The sequence below is a fragment of the Tamandua tetradactyla genome, chromosome X (genome assembly GCF_023851605.1).
Source record: "Tamandua tetradactyla isolate mTamTet1 chromosome X, mTamTet1.pri, whole genome shotgun sequence".
NCBI lineage: Eukaryota > Metazoa > Chordata > Mammalia > Pilosa > Myrmecophagidae > Tamandua > Tamandua tetradactyla.
In genome coordinates, this window is record NC_135353.1 from 155,145,883 (window position 1) to 155,164,711 (window position 18,829).

Here is an 18,829-nt window from a genome sequence, read left to right on the forward strand (position 1 = left end):
TCATTGAGGTTCAAACTATTATAGAATGTCAGACAGTGCACAGAACAGTGAAAAAAAATGTACACTTCTGGGTTTTAGAACCTATTTTGAGCATTTTGTTTTTATGATATCTGTTTCAGTCCTTTTCTTAATGGAGAGAGTCATCTTGATAAGTAAAATGATCTTTTTCCCTCCTCCCCAGACTATTGGGAAGAAGTTACCTCCAACTACAGCAACTCAAGAGCCTTCAAAAACAGAAATGGACAGCAGAACAAAGAGTAAGTTTCCTTGTTTATCTGTTTTATGTTTGAGAGGATTTAAGGGCTTTCTAATAATTGGAATGCCTTTGGAAAATATGCAATTTGATGGCTTTCTCAAACACATCAGAAAAAAATGGGTACAAATGTGTGTAATTAGAATCCTTACCAGTAGGATGGCACAAGTTAGATTCAGAACTTTCTTGGGATTTTTGCCTTTATGGGATATGGTGCTTTCCTGCTGTGTTTATTTCAGCCATGTACAGAGCTAAGCTTTATCCGTATATGCCCGGAGTACTTTGCATAGTTGAGATGACAGAAAAATTATAGAGAATCACAACTCAAGCAATTTAAGGATTCACAGGCTTCAGGTTAGAGAGGCCTTCTACATCTTTTATCCTGATGGCTCAACCAGTTCTCCCAACCCTTGACTTTCTTCAAGCATCCTCAGCACATCTGTGCTTGAATACCTCCAGAGAGAGGGAAGTCCTCTCCATGAAATTACCAGGGCCACTCCCACAGTTTTTGGATGATTCAAACTTTTTATGGATTTCTTTCTTCTGTTGAAAAGAATATGCTTTTCCTGTCATTTATAGATATAAACCTATTCTCTGGGCTTACATTAATATTGACCCATTTTTCTTGAAAGAGGCTTTTAAGTATTTGAAGGCATTTGTCTTCCCCAAATCTTCCCAAAGGCCAGCATTCCCAATTCTGGAGTTGCGAGATAAAATACAGGATGCTCGGGTCAATTTGAATTTCAGATAAACAACAAATATTGCGTGGACATACTTAGATGAAAGAATTATTCATTGTTTATCTGAAATTCAAATTGACTAGGGCATCCTGGATTTATATATGCTAAACCTGGCAACCCTACAATTCCTTTAGTCCTTCTAATAACTGGGGTCATTCTGAATGTGCTCTAGTATATCTCTTCCCAGAAACAAGTAACTTCAAGTTCCTTCTAGGATTATATTTTATTTTATTTTTCAGCTTAAGATTTCTATATGTGGATAATGTAGACAGACTGCTAATCTAGTTTGGAAGACATCTAATACAGGTAGAGTTAGGATCAGTGTAAGGGCCCACATAGATTTATTCATTTAATTGTAGAATAATGTACAAGGAGCTCCTTCTGCAGTCATTTTGAGAGAAAATAAGACTACTCTTTAGACATAAGAAAGTGAATTTATGGGACTTGCCAAGCCAACAATCATGGCTCAGGTTGTTTAGATAAATTCATGGATGGTAGATACGGATGCTAGGGCTCTGTTAACAGTTAGGTTTACAATGTAGTCTACGTGCCTTCTGTCTGTTAATGATCTAGTCTAACTCAGAATAATGGGCAGAAAGCCCTCTAGTCAAATACTTTAGTCCCATGGTTCTCAAACTTGAGTGTTCATCAGAATCACTGTAAGGGCTGGTTGAAGTACAGGTTGCTGGGCCCCATCCCCAGAATTTCTCAGTCAGTGGTTTTGGAGTGGAGCCTGAAAAATTGTTTTCTATCAGTTGGCCCAGAAACTCTACTTTGAGAACAATTGTTCTGGACTTATAAATGTTCTTAGGGAGAAACTGGACTTGTGTTTATTCATGTAGGTCTTAGGGTTATCATGCTAAGTGGACCTTTAGGTCTCAAAACCTTTAAGATTCTTGAAGAGTCCTGAACATTTTTTTTTTTAAAGAATTGAAAATTAAACCCCTTCTGAAAATATGTCTCTTGTTAGACAGTAACATTTCCTCCTTTTCATTCAAACTGCTCATTCTATAGTTCTAGCTAGGAACAATTCTAGAGATGATCAACGTTTTTAGAAAAAAAGTTGTTTGGATAGATTGGAGTGGGAAATTGGCAGGAGAAAGAAAAGGGGAAGATGCATCAAACCTCAAAGGTAATTGGAATGTGGTCCCTAGGACAGATGTCCTCGGGATGTGTGACAACCAATGACCTTCACCAACCTGATTTTTTATTTTCAGAAATAATTGGCTGTTAAGCAGAGAATTTTTTTGTAAATGAAAAGAAGTTTTAAGAGAAGTAAAAGGAAAACTTCCTGTAGGTTGGTCAGCTCTATTCAGAGTAAATAAACCCTTGGGTGACTTGTCAGTTGCTTTTGGGAAAGGTCAAGCTAGAGGAACCTGAGCTTTGCTTGTAGGATGTGACACAAAACAGGACAGTCTGCAGGATGGGATTGTTAAATAACTGATCTTTAGGTATCAGGACTGGCCTTAGAATAAAAGCACATCCCAGATGCTTTCTCTTTCTTTTGCCTTCTGTAATGTCTGCAGACAGAAAGCTCAAATCTTTTTGAACGCATTGGTATATTTTAGAGCAGAACAGTCCAAGAGAAGTATTAGGTGAGGCATATATGTAATGTAATTTAAGATTTTCTAGTAGTCACATTAAAATTAATTTAAAAAAAAATTTTTTTTATTAATCCAAAAAAAGAAAAGAAATTAACACAACATTTAGAAATCATTCCATTCTACACATGCACCCAGCAATTCTCAGTATCATCACATAGATGCATGACCATCATCTCCCAGCACACCTGCATCAATCTAGGAAAAGAACTAGCAAAACAGCAGAAAAAGATACAGAATGTCAACATAGAGAAGAGAATTAAAATAATAATACTAATAAAAAATATATATATATAAAAAAAGGAAAATGAAAAAACAAAAACAAAAGATACAAACAAACAAACAAAAAACCATATTTCAGGTGCAGCTTCATCCAGCGTTCCAACATAGCCACATCACACCTAGGCATCACTGTGCTGTCCATCCCCGAGCCCCTGCATCCAGTCCTGCCGCACAGTCTGCATCCCCCCAGCTCCAACCACCCACCATCTCACCCCGCCTCCAACCCCCGCCGGTCTCCGCCACCAACGACACACTCCAAGCCGATTCCCGAATGTCGGCCCACACCAGCGGGACCACACAGCATCCGCCCCCCAGTCTCCGGCCAGACCCACCCAGCACAATGCTCTCCAGGTCCATCCATGTCACCACACGCCCCACAAGTTCAGTCTGTCCCAAAGCTGCACAACATTCCACCGTAGGTATACGCCACAGTCTGTCTAGCCACCCGTCCGCCGACGGACACCTTGGCTGCCTCCATCCCCCTGCAACTGTAGACAACGCTGCTACAAACACCGGTGCGCAAACGTCCATCTGTGTCCTTGCCCTTAAGTCCTTTGAGTAGATACCTAGCAGTGGTATTGCTGGGTCGTAATCCATTCTGCCAGTCTATGTCTTTTGATTGGGAAATTCAGTCCATTAACTTTTAGTGTTATTACTGTTTGGATAATATTTTCCTCTACCATTTTGGCTTTTGTATTATATATATCATATCTGATTTTCCTTCTTTCTACACTTTACTCCATACCTCTCTCTTCTGTCTTTTCGTATCTGACTCTAGTGCTCCCTTTAGTATTTCTTGCAGAGCTGGTCTCTTGGTCACAAATTCTCTCAGTGACTTTTTGTCTATAAATGTTTTAATTTCTCCTTCATTTTTGAAGGACAATTTTGCTGGATATAGGAGTCTTGGTTGGCAGTTTTTCTCTTTTAGTAATTTAAATATATCATCCCACTGTCTTCTAGCTTCCATGGTTTCTGCTGAGAAATCTACACATAGTCTTATTGGGTTTCCCTTGTATGTGACAGATTGTTTTTTCTCTTGCTGCTTTCAAGATCCTCTCTTTCTCTTTGACCTCTGACATTCTAACTAGTAAATGTCTTGGAGAACGCCTATTTGGGTCTATTCTCTTTGGGGTGCGCTGCACTTCTTGGATCTGTAAATTTAGGTCTTTCATAAGAGTTGGGAAATTTTCAGTGATAATTTCTTCCATTAGTTTTTCTCCTCCTTTTCCCTTCTCTTCTCCTTCTGGGACACCCACAACACGTATATTTGTGCGCTTCATATTGTCCTTCAGTTCCCTGATCCCCTGCTCAAGTTTTTCCATTCTTTTCCCTATAGTTTCTGTTTCTTTTTGGAATTCAGATGTTCCATCCTCCAGTTCACTAATTGTAGCTTCTGTCTCTTTAGATCTACCATTGTAGGTATCCATTGTTTTTTCCATTTTTTCTTCTTTGTCCTTCACTCCCATAAGTTCTGTGATTTGTTTTTTCAGATTTTCTATTTCTTCTTTTTGTTCAACCCATGTCTTCTTCATGTCCTCCCTCAATTTATTGATTTGGTTTTTGAAGAGTTTTTCCATTTCTGTTCGTATATTCAGCATTAGTTGTCTCAGCTCCTGTATCTCATTTGAACTATTGGTTTGTTCCTCTGACTGGGCCATACCTTCAATTTTCCAAGCGTCATCCATTATTTTCTGCTGGTGTCTGGGCATTTGATCAGATTTCCCTGGGTGTGGGACCCGGCTGGTTGAAAGGTTTTTCTGTGAAATCTCTGGGCTCTGTTTTTCTTTTCTTGCCCAGTAGGTGGCACTCGTGGCGCTCGTCTGTCTGCGGGGCCCACCAGTAAAAGATGCTGTGGCTCCTTTAACTTGCCAATCCGAATCTCGCAGTCGGCCAGGGAAACCGCGCGTGGGGGGGGGGGTCGCCGGCTGCCGCGGCTTGGGGGAGTGCCGGTCCAAATTGCCCAGCTGGCCCGAGACGCCAAGCGTGATGGGAGGGCCCCGCTATCCAACGTTCCCAGTCAGACCCGGGAGCCACGTGCGTGGAGGGGACCCCAGTCGCCAGCCGCCTGGGCCGGGAAAACGCGCGCCCCTCGGGTATCTCACCGCAGTGGATTCTCCCTGCCCGTTCAGCCATTCCAGAATGGGGTACGCTGTCTTTTTGGTCTCTGTCGTGGCTCCGGGAGCTGTTTTGTATTGTTTCTGTTTCTTTAGTTGCTTTTCTGGAGGAGGAACTAAGACCCGCGCGTCTTACTAAGCTGCCATCTTCTCCCTAAAATTAATTTTAATAATACATTTCATTTAACTCAATATGTCTACAATATTATCATTTTAATATGTAATCAATATAAAAATTATTAAATGAGATATTTTCATTCTCTTTTTTCCCATATGAAATCTTTGAAATCCAGTGTGTGTTTTACACTTCACCACATCTCATGTTGTCCTAGCCACATTTCAGCTGCTCAGTAGCCACATGTGCCTAGTGGCTACCAAATTGGAAGTGTAGTTTTAAAATAATACTGAGGTCTAAGATGACTCCCTGGGCCTGGAAATTAACACGTGCTGGATGCTTAGCTCTCTTAAGCATATGGGAGAGTCCTGGCTCTGGCTCAAGCCTCATTCAGCCCTACAAGTGTCCATGTCCTCTGGAAGCATTGTGGTGGTGGTGGTGGTATGTGGTGAATGAAGAATATGGTGTTACAGAGGCTGTGTGGTATGTTTGGCCCAAGAGTCAGGAAGCATGGATTCTAGGACCAATTCTGTTATTAGCTAGCCATATGACCTTGGGCAAGTAATTTCATTTCTCTAGTCTTTCTCCTCATTGTCTCCATTGTGTGTGAAGTCAAGGGGTTGAACTAAAAATAATCCCTGAGATTTCTTCCAGCATCTTCATCCTCTGATTCAATTATAAAAGCTTTCAGATGCAGAGTAAAAGTTCTGCATTCAAAGAATTGAGCAGAGGGTGGGAGAGACCAGAGGAAGACATGAGCAATTAAGATAGGAATGTGAGGGGTATCACTGAGCATAGCGAACATGCCTGTTAAGAGGGTGGCAGGTCAGGGAGGATAATTATCACTGTATGCAAGAACTGCAGAGAAGCCTTGAGGGATATTTATTGACACACATTTTTCATGGAGCCCCAGAGCAAGAATTTCTGCAGTTTAATCTCACTCCACACACTCTTAGGGTTTTCATTGTAAAGAGCAAATTCTGGGGTAACCCATGAATTCCATAAGGCACCCAGTCCACTTAGGAAGCCCCCTTCTATTTGGAGCATTTCACTGCTGCAGGATTTTGATGGGACACCTGTATTCAGGTAGAAGGAAACTGAGTGCAGTCCGGTAGAAATGGGAGAAGAGCAGTCTCCTTCCTTCTTCATTTTTGTTGGAAAGCACACCTGTGACACAAATTGCCTAGCAGGACAGAGGAAGGTAGCTCTTTCCTGCTCAGCTGTCTCCTTAGCATGCTAAAATACGAGCACACGTCAGGATAAAGAATTCCAGGATGATTCAGTGTTCTCGAGGATTGGTATTGTCTGAGTGAAAGTAAAACTCAACTGATCAAGATTTATTTAAATGAGTAACATTATCCCTTACCCCCACCCCCACCCCCAAAAGCTTTTATGATATTGAAAATCATCTGAAACACGTGTTGGGGAACAGATTGCCATAATTTTCATAACGAGAGAAAATTGTCTGAAGATTCATAATGAAATGCCCTGAGGTTCCTCCAGCTCTGCACATCTGGAGTTTTCCTCTTTTTATTACAATTGATGAAAATTGTGGCCTCATGGTATAGAAAAATAGCCCAAAGAAAGAGCTATTTAGCATCTTTCTGAACAAATAGTTTAGTCTTATAGATTCAGAAGACCAGTTGAGCAGGTGAGTTAAAAAAAAATCTTTGACAGAATTTGTACAAGGGCACATCAGGCTTCTGAATAAATTATGGCTAGTGCAAATGCTAAACTGTCCCTTCTCACCTCACCTAATAAGGGGACACTTCTACCACCTGTATGATCAGTTTGTCCATTGACTTGCTTCTTGGAGATTGTCCTCTATAATGGTGGCACATCGTGCCTTGTTGCTATAATTGGATCATTGGTCCCTTGAGGTGTGAGGCTTATCTTCTACTCTGTACCCACCATACAGCCTAGAAAAGTGCCGTGGGGTCAGAAGGCACATAATAAATATTGATTCAATAAATGGACAGTTATAGATGGTTTACAATTTAATGGACTCTATATTTGACTGAGATTTTTAAAAGCATAGTGTTAGCCATGGGATCCCCTTTCCAAGCTTGCATTTGTTAGGAAGTAAAGGACACATTTGTTCATATACCCGGGAGCCTCTTTCCAGTTTCCAAGTAGTTAGCAGTGGCTGCCAGTGTCCCCTTGGGGCTTGACAGGCCCTTCATTCTTTCTAGCCATTGTTCTGGTCCAGTCATCCTGAGACTACCAGGGACAAACCTGTCCTCTGACAAAGTCAGGTTTATTGACCCATGGCAGCAAGGGAGACTATATACATCAGGGAAACCGTGGGATATTTCACCAAATAAAAGAAAAAAGAGTAGTTGTAGATTTTGAGGAAGAGTGGTATTTGGTGAAATTTAATGAAACAGTGTTTTGATGCACTCAAAGCAAAGTAGTGCTGTGTGTAAAGGGGTCAGCCTCAGGTCTGCACTTGGATCGGACACAGGTCCTGTTTCTTTGGAGACTACCAAGTTTAGATAGATGTACAATGTTGTGTCCAGAAACCCCTGATCTGAGGCCCCACACTTGGGTTGGAAATCAAGGCTACCTCTTTGTGTCAAAGGGACTTAGTTTCTTCGGGAAAGAGTGGAGGATTCGTTTTACTGATAGAACTCTAAAAAGCAAAGTTTCTGATTGTCTAGGATTTTAGAGGACAGACTTCCTAAAGAATGGGGTGTTATGACACCATTAGAGAGGCAGCTCATCCTTGGGAGAAACACTGTTTTCTGTTCACTTTGCAGCTGGCTATATCTGTGTCTCTTATCCCAGCCTGATGAATGGCTGGGCAGATTTTTACCTTCTCAGTCTGAGTTAATTTTTTCTTTCTCTCCACGTGTTTAAATAGGAGAAAAAAGGGTCAACACCCTTATGTTGCATTTTCCTTCGCTTCGTAATATACATCTGGGAACGGTGGTGGTTTTGCGCACTCATTCTTAAGCCCGGGAATTTGGGCACATCCAATTTTTAAAAAATTTTTTTTTAAGTACCAAAAAACACCAAACAAACACAAACATTCGTAATTTTTGATCATTCCGTTCTACATATATAATCAGTAATTCACAATATCATCACACAGTTGCATATTCATTATCATGATCATTTCTTGGAACATTTGCATCTATTCAGAAAAAGAAATTAAAAAATAACAGAAAAAAATCCATATATACCACCCACCCCACCCCTCCCCCTCACTGATCAACAGCATTTCACTCTAAATTTATTTTAACATTTGTTCCCCCTATTATTCATCTTTATTCCATGTTTTACTCATCTGTTGATAAGGTAGATAAAAGGAGTATCAGACACAAGGTTTTCACAATCACACAGTCACATTGTGAAAGCTGTATCATTATATAGTCATCTTCAAGAAACATGGCTACTGGAACACAGCTCCACATTTTCAGACAGTTCCCTCCAGCCTCTCCACCAAATCTTGACTAACAAGGTGATATCTATTTAATGTGTAAGAATAACCTCCAGGATACCTCTCGACTCTGTTTGGAATCTCTCAGCCATTGACACACTTATTTTGTCTCATTTCACTCTTCCCCCTTTTGGTCAAGAAGATTTTCTCAATCCCCTGATGCTGAGTCTTAGCTCATTCTAGGGTTTTTCTCAATCCCTTGATGCTGAGTCTCAGCTCATTCCAGGATTTCTGCCCCACATTGCCCGGAAGGTCCACAACCCTGGAAGTCATGTCCCACGTAGACAGGGGGAGGGTGGTGAGTTTGCTTGTTGTGTTGTTTGGAGAGAGAGGCCACATCTGAGCAGCAAAAGAGGTTCTCTTGGGGGTGACTCTTAGGCCTAATTTTAAGTAGGCTTGACCTATCCTTTGTGGGGTTAAGTTTCATATGAACAAACCCCAAGATTGGGGGCTCAGCCTATAGCTTTGATTGTCCACACTGCTTGTGAGAATATCAAGACTTCAACTTGGGGAAGTTGAATTTTCCCCTTTTCTTACCATTTCCCGAAGGGGACTTTGCAAATACTTTTTAATTCATTGTTCAAATCACTCTGGGATTTATTGGGGCATCACTCTGGACAAACCTACAAAATCTCATGTCCTACTCAAGGTTCCATATACTTACGGTGTTCATTTAAACTGTCTACATAAGTTATATTAGGAAATGCAGTAGTCAAAATATAAATTTTGTCCCAAATAAACATTTTTTGCTTTAGTCTCACACATAAATTAAAATTTTAAAATATTAATTACCATCTATTTTCAGCACCCTGCAGTAATGACATTTCTTTGTTCTTCCTCATGCAAAAACATTTTTAAATTTGTACGTTTAGTCACTATCATTATACACTCTAGGCATTCCTAGCTTATGCCATCTCAGTCTTTATCGTCTATCTTTCTTTCTTATTTCATTTGTGCCCCTAGCCCTTCTCCCTCTATCTTTCTCACATTCAGCTTCATTCAGTGTTTTAACGTAATTGTATTACAGTTAGGTAGTATTGTGCTGTCCATTTCTGAGTTTTTATATTCAGTCCTGTTGTGCAATCTGTATCCCTTCAGCTCCAGTTACCCAATATCTTACCCTATTTCTATCTCCTAATGGTCTCTTGTTACCAACGAAATGTTCCAAGTTTATTCACTAATGTCAGTTTATATCAGTGAGACCATACAGTATTTGTCCTTTTGTTTCTGGCTAATCTCACTCAGCATAATGTCCCTAAGGTCCATCCATGTTGTTACATACTTCATAACTTTATTCTGTCTTACAGCTGCATAATATTCCATCGTATGTATATACCACAGTTTGTTTAGCCACTCGTCTGTTGATGGACATTTTGGCTGTTTCCATCTCTTCACAATTGTAAATAATGCTGCTGTAAACATTGGTGTGCAAATGTCCGTTTGTGTCCTGGGCACATCCAATTTGATCGATGTTTCCTATTCACTACTTTAAGAGTCTCCCACACTTGACGTGTACTAAAGCCTCACCCAGGGGGCCTTCCTCCTTCCTAGAACCGCTTTTCCTCAAGTGATGACACAGAGACCTTGTCTGGATTCAGAGTGGGGGCCTTTCCCTAAAGGTGTCCAGCCTACCCATGTTGCTGAAGATCTGGATTGCAAAACCAGTTCTCTGGAAGGAAACAAGTAAATTATTTCTTTTGTTATCCTAGTGGATTTCCCTCCTTCCAAAGACTCTGAGAGCTTCTCCTCATTTGAGCAGAAGAAAGTGCCCTTGAGAAGAGCAGAGGACAGAAAAGTTTTGTCTGTCAGATTTTTATTTCTTCTTTTAAAAAAAAATTTCCATTTTTAAAGTGAAAGGGTAAAAGTTATCATAATATACCTGTGAAATAATTTGAAAATCAAATTCACAACAGTGACCAAGACCAAAGGCAGTTGTGATTTTGAGTTAAAGCTAGCATCTTAATAAAGGAAGGTATTGGATTGAAGTTGACAGCAGAGTGACACATACATTGGGTTTAGTTTCCTTGTCTGAATTTTAAATGTAAACTGAGATTTCTCCACCTTGGCACTTATTGACATTTGGGGCCAAGTCATTCCCTGTGGTGGGGAGCTGTCCTGTGTATTGTAACATGTTTAGCAGCATCACTGCCCTCTACCCACTAGATACCAGTAGCATTGCCCACATTGTGACAATCAGAAATGTCCTCTGAAATTGCCAAATGCCTCCTGATGGAGAAGAGGGGAAGATTGCCTGGGTTGTGAACCACTAGTGTAGACTTTAGTAATCTCCTTCAGGGCACTGCCCTATCCCTGCAGCCTGGCACACAGTGGACACTCAGTTATCATTTATTGTGTAAATGACAAGTCTAGTATGTACTTCAACCTTCCAGTCTAGCCCTGGATCCTCAAAATGACCCAGAACTCAACTCAACTTCTAGTCTAAATAGATCATACAGCACACCCACCCTCTACACCACCACCACCAGCACCACCCTGGGCCAATTTCCAGGTCCCCGAGGTTATCTTGCTCCTTCTTAGCATTGAACCTTTGCTAATACCATTGTCTGGATCAGTGGTTCTCAGAGTGTGGGCCCAGGACCAGCAGCTTCCACATCAATGGGGAACTTGTTAGAAAGGCAAAATCCCAGGCCACGCCCCAGACCTACCAAACCAGAAATTCTGGGGGTGGGTCCAGCCATTTGTGCTTTCACAAGCCCTCTAGGTGATACTGATGTGTGCTCAAGTGTAAGACCTCTGCCTGAGGTCAGTGTTTTGTTTACTCTTTCCCCACAATGAGAATCAGTCAGACCCCAAGGAAGGGATCTGGGGAAGGTACAGAATCAACATGTATTCCACATAATTCTCGTCATTGGGAGTGGTTGGGACACACTACCCTAGAGCTTTACAAATATTTCCTTTCGCACCCCACTCCTACCTCCCAAATCAAAGTCCTAGAACATTGAACAAAGCTCAGTGCCATTTATTCTTCCAAGAAGGGATCCTGAGTCTCTAGCTTGGGAAGCGATTTCCCCATCTCTGACACTTTGATACTTAGCCAGATGCGTCAGTTTCATCCTCCTCTCACTGTTGCCTCATTTGGAGCTATTTGTAGACATACCTTATTTCCTTACCTTGCTCATAAACTCCTTGAGAACCAGACCTTAGTCATCACTTCATCTCTTCTCTTCCTTTTCCCAGAACATGATAGAAGTCCACACCCTTATATGCAGTTCCAAATACAAAAGCTCTGAAAGCTAAAACATTTTATTGCTGATTGACTGGCAGAATTTATCTTGGATTGATATGTATCTTTTTATAGTCTTTCTTTAGCCCACTTAAGGGGCTAGTCATCTATTTGCGTAGAAATTTAAAAATATTTGATGATTGAGTGTATCCCCAATTGGGGGAGGGGTGGGCTACATATAATATGGTATATGTAATCTATTTCTTTTCTAAAACCTGAAATCTGAAAAATTCTTTCCCAGGTGGTTCCGGATAAGGGTCTGTGAACCAGTACTGTTGCAGATGATATTTGCCAGTTTAAAGAAAGAATTGAGAATTATGATGTTGGTGGAAGTAGACTTCACTGAGCTTGATACTGTTATTCTAGTGTCCCAAAGGAAAAGACAACTTTCACTTCTCAGTGTGACCTGGTACTTTCCATCCTTGTTGAAAGCCCTGGAAGGTTATCTCCCAGAGTCTGTGACACGTGGGGTTTTGATCTTTGTGTCTTGACATCTAGCCCATAGAATTGTCCTAAATGTAGCATTATTTCCTTGTGGGGTGTGTGTTTGTATGTGAGAGAGAGTGAGTGAGAGAGAGATTTGCCTGCTAATATGTTTATTCTGCTTTTATTTTTTAGCTGAGGGTTGTTTTGGTTTGGATTTTTGTTTGTTTTTTATATGAATGAATTATAAAACCAGCTGAAGGGAGTAATGTGATATGGGCATGTGAGTTTAATTCTTTAAAACAGTCTGTTTTTAATATCATGTAAATTTCTCAGAGTTTAGAGATTGAAATAATTTGGGGTGGGGGTTGAATCATAATTGGACTTCTTGGTGGGTTTTTTTTTTTTTTTTTTTTTTTTTTTTTTTTTTTTTTTTTTACTTGGGCAGGCACCGGGAATCGAACCCAGGTCCTCGGGCAGGGCAGGCAAACACTCTTACCTGCTGAGCCACCATGGCCCGCCCTCTTGGTGGTTTTAATGTAGCAACTTTCTTAAAATTTGAAAGCACAGGGGCTCTTGATCCGGGCACCAGGCCAGGGCTTCAGTCTTCTTGAACCTTCTGATACTGTGCACACTATCTCCTCTGCATGTTTGAACGTGTGTGTGTGTGTGTGTGTGTGTGTGTGTGTGTGTGTGTGTGTGTGTTTAGAAGACAGAGACATTGCTTTTTGTCAGATTCGTAAAGGACTCCAAGACAGAAACGCTTATAAACTGAGTGAGGATTTCAGTCTTATGCTAATTCATTAGGTTTTCAGAATCTTTCTAAAGAAAAATAGAGACAAAACCATTTCAATCACTGGGTAAATTGTGCCTTTTCCTCTTTATGTGTGTGTGTGTATTCATTCCTATTTGATCTCAGACTAATTAAATTCATCTAATTGATGAATAGTTGGAAAATGCCTGCCTTTGAAAATTAATTTCATTCCCTTTCTCTCCATCTCTGTCTGCTACTTATTTAAATTTTATAATCTTCCCACATCCAAAAAGAGTTTGGATTTCTACTGTTCTTTCAAGACTTATCAGACGCCTCTTCTTTTGTGAACCCTCTCCTGAATGTAGTCTTGTCTTTCTCTGAAACACCACAACAGTAATCTTTACAGTTATTTTATGTTTATTAGTGTTTGCCTTTTATTCCTGTCATTACTCTTTCCATGCCTGCTACCTCCTTGGGAGCATGTCAGAGGGTGATTGGATTTACTTGCATATCACAGGCTCTGATCACAATAACTTTCTCATGGTGGTGGCTCAGTAAATGTTTGAATTGAAGTAGGAAACATCTTTGTTTCGTATTTTGTAAAATTAAAATCACAGTCTCAGAGTTAATAATTTTCTTTTTTGCATGCATATATTTTCGAGCATCTTAAAACCACTGATGCACCCAAACCAGCATAATGTTTTTATTTTCCAACACTGCTGAATTAGTATCCAAATGCCTTAAAAGTAAAAATCTTATTTTCAAATATATTATAATAAATTAAGATGTGAGGCTAATGGTTGACATTTTGGGTCAGGAATTCTAGGTTACAGTACCTATGATGAGCATCATCAAATGGTAGAGCCGGCAGGAATTTAGATTGAACCCAGTGTGTGCCTCAGAACCCCCAGGGTTTTGCTGAGATATTTTTGGAGACCTGGAAGGGAGATGGGACAGCCCTATTCTCCAATTTAACTGAGCAGTGCTGATTTTAGTGGTTTTATATTGGAGTTCAAGAATAAATTTAAATTTGCTAAAAGTGTTTTGCTATTCTAAAGAAATTTTGTAAGTTAAACTCTCATCTTGCTCCTCCTTGTCCGGCCCCTGATTTTATGGATGAGGACACCCAGGTCCCCTGCTGCAAGTTGATTGCCTAAGAGCACATGCTCAGTCATGCCCAGCTGGGCCCAGAACCCAGTCTTAAGTGTCCTGACTCCTGGACCAGAATCTTATCCTCCTACCTTGCTGCCCCTCGTATGTTCTTCCACCTTATAGGTGTCACTTGGGAATCATCAAGGGACGCTGAGTGGGAGTTCTGTGTCAGGTTCTGGGCACCCAACAGGGGTTGAGACATGTTGCTTCAGGGAGACGGGTAGTTAAAATTTCCCCTTTTCTGGTATTCTCCAGGTAATTCTGAGTCTAATGCCTCACTCATTAAACAGCATAGCTAGAATGATGTGGAAGAGATCTAAAACTGTATTATAGTGATGAGCATACAACGCTATAAATTTATTAAAACTCATCAAACTGTGTACTTCAAATAGGTGAATTGCATGGTATATAAATTATACTTCATTACTAATGTTGAGAAAAATGGCAAAGCGGCACTGCCCTCCCAGGCTTATAGGGGAATTATGAGCATAAAACAAAATGGCCCAAATGGCTACCAAAAAAAGAGGAAAAACATACCTAAGAATACTCTAAGGCCACACATTTGACCCAAAAAGTGGAATGAGATCCCTCGGTCTTCATGCCTGAATGAATGATAAATGTGTCTTTGCAGGTGAGTGGTCTTTTGAAGATCCAAAATGACAGTCTCCTTAAATGTTTACCACTGATAAAACTTTGTCTGAGTAAAGAATATTTTTACATTTTTGAACACTCCCCTTTCATATTATTTCTTTCTATTCTGCAAAAGGATTTTGCTTTTGAGGTACAGTTTTTAATTCAATCAGAACTGTTACCCAAAGGCAATTCCCAGTTTTATTAAAACAGAAAAAAAGTAAACCTATTTTTATGACTTAAGACTTTATGAGAGAGATTAGACACTGGATGTTTTAAACAAATGTGTATTTATTAATGCTGGAAACACCGGAATGACAGCACAAACGAGAAGAGAGTCTACAATGAATTAAGATTAACAAAAAAAATTAAGATAAAAAAATGGCCCCATAAAACATTTTAAAGGTAGGAAAGTACTTTTTGTTATGTGTTCTCACTGTGTTGGTTACAAGGCAACTCCACAATCTTTGTTGACCCTTTTCTATGTGTCAGGTCCTGAAGTAGCAAGAGAGAGTCGGGGGTGGGAAAGGAATGACAAAGATGCCTAGGAAGAGGCTGCTATTTTTTTTTTTTTTTTTTTTTTGGCCAGAGTATAGTCAAGTTTTTCAGAGAAAACGAGGTCCCTAAAAGTTTCTCCTTTCTTCTCCCGTGTTCCTTCATGTCAGGGTGCCTTCTGCTTTGAGTAATGAATATCTGACCATAGAGTAGTGTCAAGCAATAGAGTTTTATTAAGTCATGTAACAAGAGGTCAACAGACAGCTCAACAGTCAGGGCTCAGGGTCAGCACCTCCCTGATTTTCTTGGCTTTCTTCTCACGGTTGAAATATGGCTGTGACAGTGCCAAATATTGTACTGTCTTCCAGCAGTGATTAAAAATGTTAAAAGCAGAAGAGCAGAGGCAGCTGTTTTCCTCAGGTCTCTTTTTATCATGGAATAAAATGTAATTGACACCACTGTATTATATATTTGAATGTGGTTAAAAAGGGGAAGTTTTAGGTTCTATGTTATTATAATAAAAATTTTTTAAAAACCCATAGGACTGTACAATACAAACCATGAACTCAATGTAAACCATGGACTACAATTATAATAATAGTCTTTCATCAGTTGTAACAAAGGTACCATACTAATGCAAAGTGTTAATAATAGGAAAACTGTGTGTGTGAGGAGGATTTATGGGAACCCTGTATCTGCATGCTTTTTCTGTACATTTACAACTTCTCTAATAAAAATAAATTTTTTAAACCAGCAACCAACCTCCCCACCCTGTAGGTTTTCCATCACATCTCATTAACTGGAGTAGATCACATGCCCACCACTAAACCAATCACTCACAAAGGGAAGTGAGAGTTGCATTAATTGCGTAGACATATTTTGTTCATCTCAGGACTGTGGGAGTGTTACCTGTTCCTGAATATAATGCCTGAGCAGATTAGGATTCTGTGAATTAGGAAGGGGCCAATGAACAGCTACAGGGTACTTGACCAAGAGTTTCTGTCACACTTAATTCACATCTTTTGACTATTAGAAGGAATAGAAACATGATGTATGCCTTTCTTCATTGTTGGCCGGGGTATCTGATCTTTGTAGAATGTCTCCATGATTACCATCCAAAGAATTATTCTGAAAGCCAGGACTCTGCAGGGTAGTTCTTTAATAATACTGTATTTGTTTCAGTGTTGTAAGGTTTGAGGTTGGTTAGTCATATGAAAATTGGTAAGGGACTGTCATTGTCCAATTTAAAGATGCTTAACTTTTTCTCTCCCTTTAGAACATCTGGATGATTCAGAATTTGGAAGGTTTGTTGTAATTAACTAAAAAGAGACAGGACATCAATAACTACGTAGGTCTAGGAATATTTAAGCATATTGGTATTGATGGGATTTAGAATGCTTGCTCCTTAACACAGGTGAATGAGCAAAAACCATCAGGGATACAGTCCGCCTAAAATGGAAGGCTTCCAACACTAGGGTGAGGTGTAGCTGATATCTTCAAACCATTGGATAGAAAACAAAAAATACACACAGAAACAGAGTGAGGATCTGTGTCTGTCTTGTATCTCAACCCTAGACCGTGGTGTATAACCCTAGACCATGGTGTATATATATTGTGGATTTTCTGATGGTCTTTATGTATCTCTTTCTTTGATTGATGAGACACTGACTATAATAAAGCAATACATTTCAGTGGTATCACTTGTGCTAGGTACCCTATCATTGATACTTAGGTATTGAGCTCGAGGTTGTGACTGTCTGCTGACCAGGAGCTGACCTAATCCTTCGGAAATATTTAAAGCCATTCAAAGCCATTGGCATCATTGACTTTGAAGCAGAATAATAAACACCTGCCCCAGTAAATGCTAATTCTCTTGTGTATTTTTTTCCACCTTCTGTTCTGATTCATCAAAACCCAGTTTTCAAAGTCTTAATTTCCCAAGTACCTTACAAACAGGTTCACTGTTTTCTTAATTGGTGCTTTTGGGTAAATAGAGAAAATTTAACATTTGCAAAATCAGATAGGCTGTCAAAAACATATGATTCAGGACCTATTTGAAACAATTTTTGAGTGGCCTTCATATTTTCCCCCATTTGGAGAGGCCTGGTGCATCTATTTGCTGATGAACAGCTCCATCTGTAAATAGGCAGGTTTGCACACGGGAACTATAGAACATACTGGAACAAGTCCCCCATCTCCCACCCCACCCCCATATACACAAATACCGTGATCCTGATTTAATGATGTGAGGAAGAATACAGCAAGGGAAAGTATAAACTTTTTGCTGTTTGTAGATTGTGTCTGCTTATCTGTATATCCGAAGAGTATATAAAATGACACATCTGTTTTTCTGAGACCAAGAAATCATTTTTGCTTTTCTGCCTGTGGGAAATAAAGTAGTCAACAGTATTTCATGACATCATATGATTTGTGAGAAAAAAATGAAGAGAATAATATGCATAAGCCAAAAAATCAGCAGTCTTAGGTAGTTTTCTGAGGAGGACCCTCTCTTTATTCAGTAGAAATATCCTGCCTATTAAGTATGGCTTTTTTTCCTGAAAATAATGTGACAGAAGACATCCTTTCTTGGGCCAGCTCTTTAGATAAAGCATTTTTAAAAATAATAAATTCTATTTTTCGGGCAATTTTAGGTTTTCAGAAAAATTACACAGAAAGTACAGAGTTCCCATATACCCCCCCCCACATACATATTTCCCCTATTATTAACATCTTGCATTAATGTGGTACATTTATTACAAATGGTGAATCAATATTGACACATTATTAGTAACTAAAGTCCATAATTTACGTTAGGGTCCGCTCTTTGTATTTACTGTTTCTATGGGTTTTGACAAATGCATAAGTAACATCATGTATCTGCCATTATGGTATATAAAGCATTTTAAAAGTTGTGTTTTCTTTCCTTTTCACAGCCAAGGATTACTGCAAAGTAATATTTCCGTATGAGGCACAGAATGACGATGAATTGACAATCAAAGAAGGAGATATAGTCACTCTCATCAATAAGGTAAACAAGGGTTCTCTCCTGCTGCATAACTTGTGCCTTTTTTGGGGTATAATCAAACTTTCAGCCTTTGAAGCACTTGGTTTTCATATCCCAAACTTGTGATGAATAATCTTGTGGTGACACATCTTCCCTCTTGATCAGGTGAAGAGACTCCTCGAAAATTAAATACATTCTCTTTGCCATGGGACCAGTTGCAGATTTGCATGGCCCTGCAGAAACCTTAAGTCCCAGAAGGGATAAGCCTGAAGACAGCCTGCTTGGCTGGTGAATTCTGCCCCCTGTGAAACTCTGTGTCAGTAGGTTCCCAAGGAGGGGCTTTTTAAAAAGCAGGTCATCCCTAAATGTAAGAACTAAAACTATACAACTCTTAGAAGAAAATATAGGATTAAATCTTTGTGACCTTGAGTTATAAAAAGCCTTCTTTGATATGACACCAAAAGTACAAGCAACGAAAGGAAAATGCCAAAAGCACAAACACCAAAAGAAAAAACAGATAAATCAGAATCAGTGAAAATTAAAATGTTGGTGCTGCAACAATATCATTGAGAAAGTAAAA

The 18,829-nt window shown here is 39.7% G+C and overlaps 1 protein-coding gene across 6 annotated transcripts in view; it reads left to right on the forward strand.

Moving 5' to 3' along the window:
* The window catches only part of SH3KBP1 (SH3 domain containing kinase binding protein 1), a 404,653-nt gene that overhangs the window by 276,102 nt on the left and 109,722 nt on the right, over positions 1-18,829 (forward strand). For all 6 annotated transcript variants that reach the window (XM_077145714.1, XM_077145717.1, XM_077145712.1 and 3 more), the window contains 2 exons: positions 182-257; positions 18,179-18,273. In XM_077145714.1, the coding sequence (XP_077001829.1) occupies positions 182-257; positions 18,179-18,273 (171 nt within the window). The remainder of the gene's footprint in view (positions 1-181; positions 258-18,178; positions 18,274-18,829) is intronic.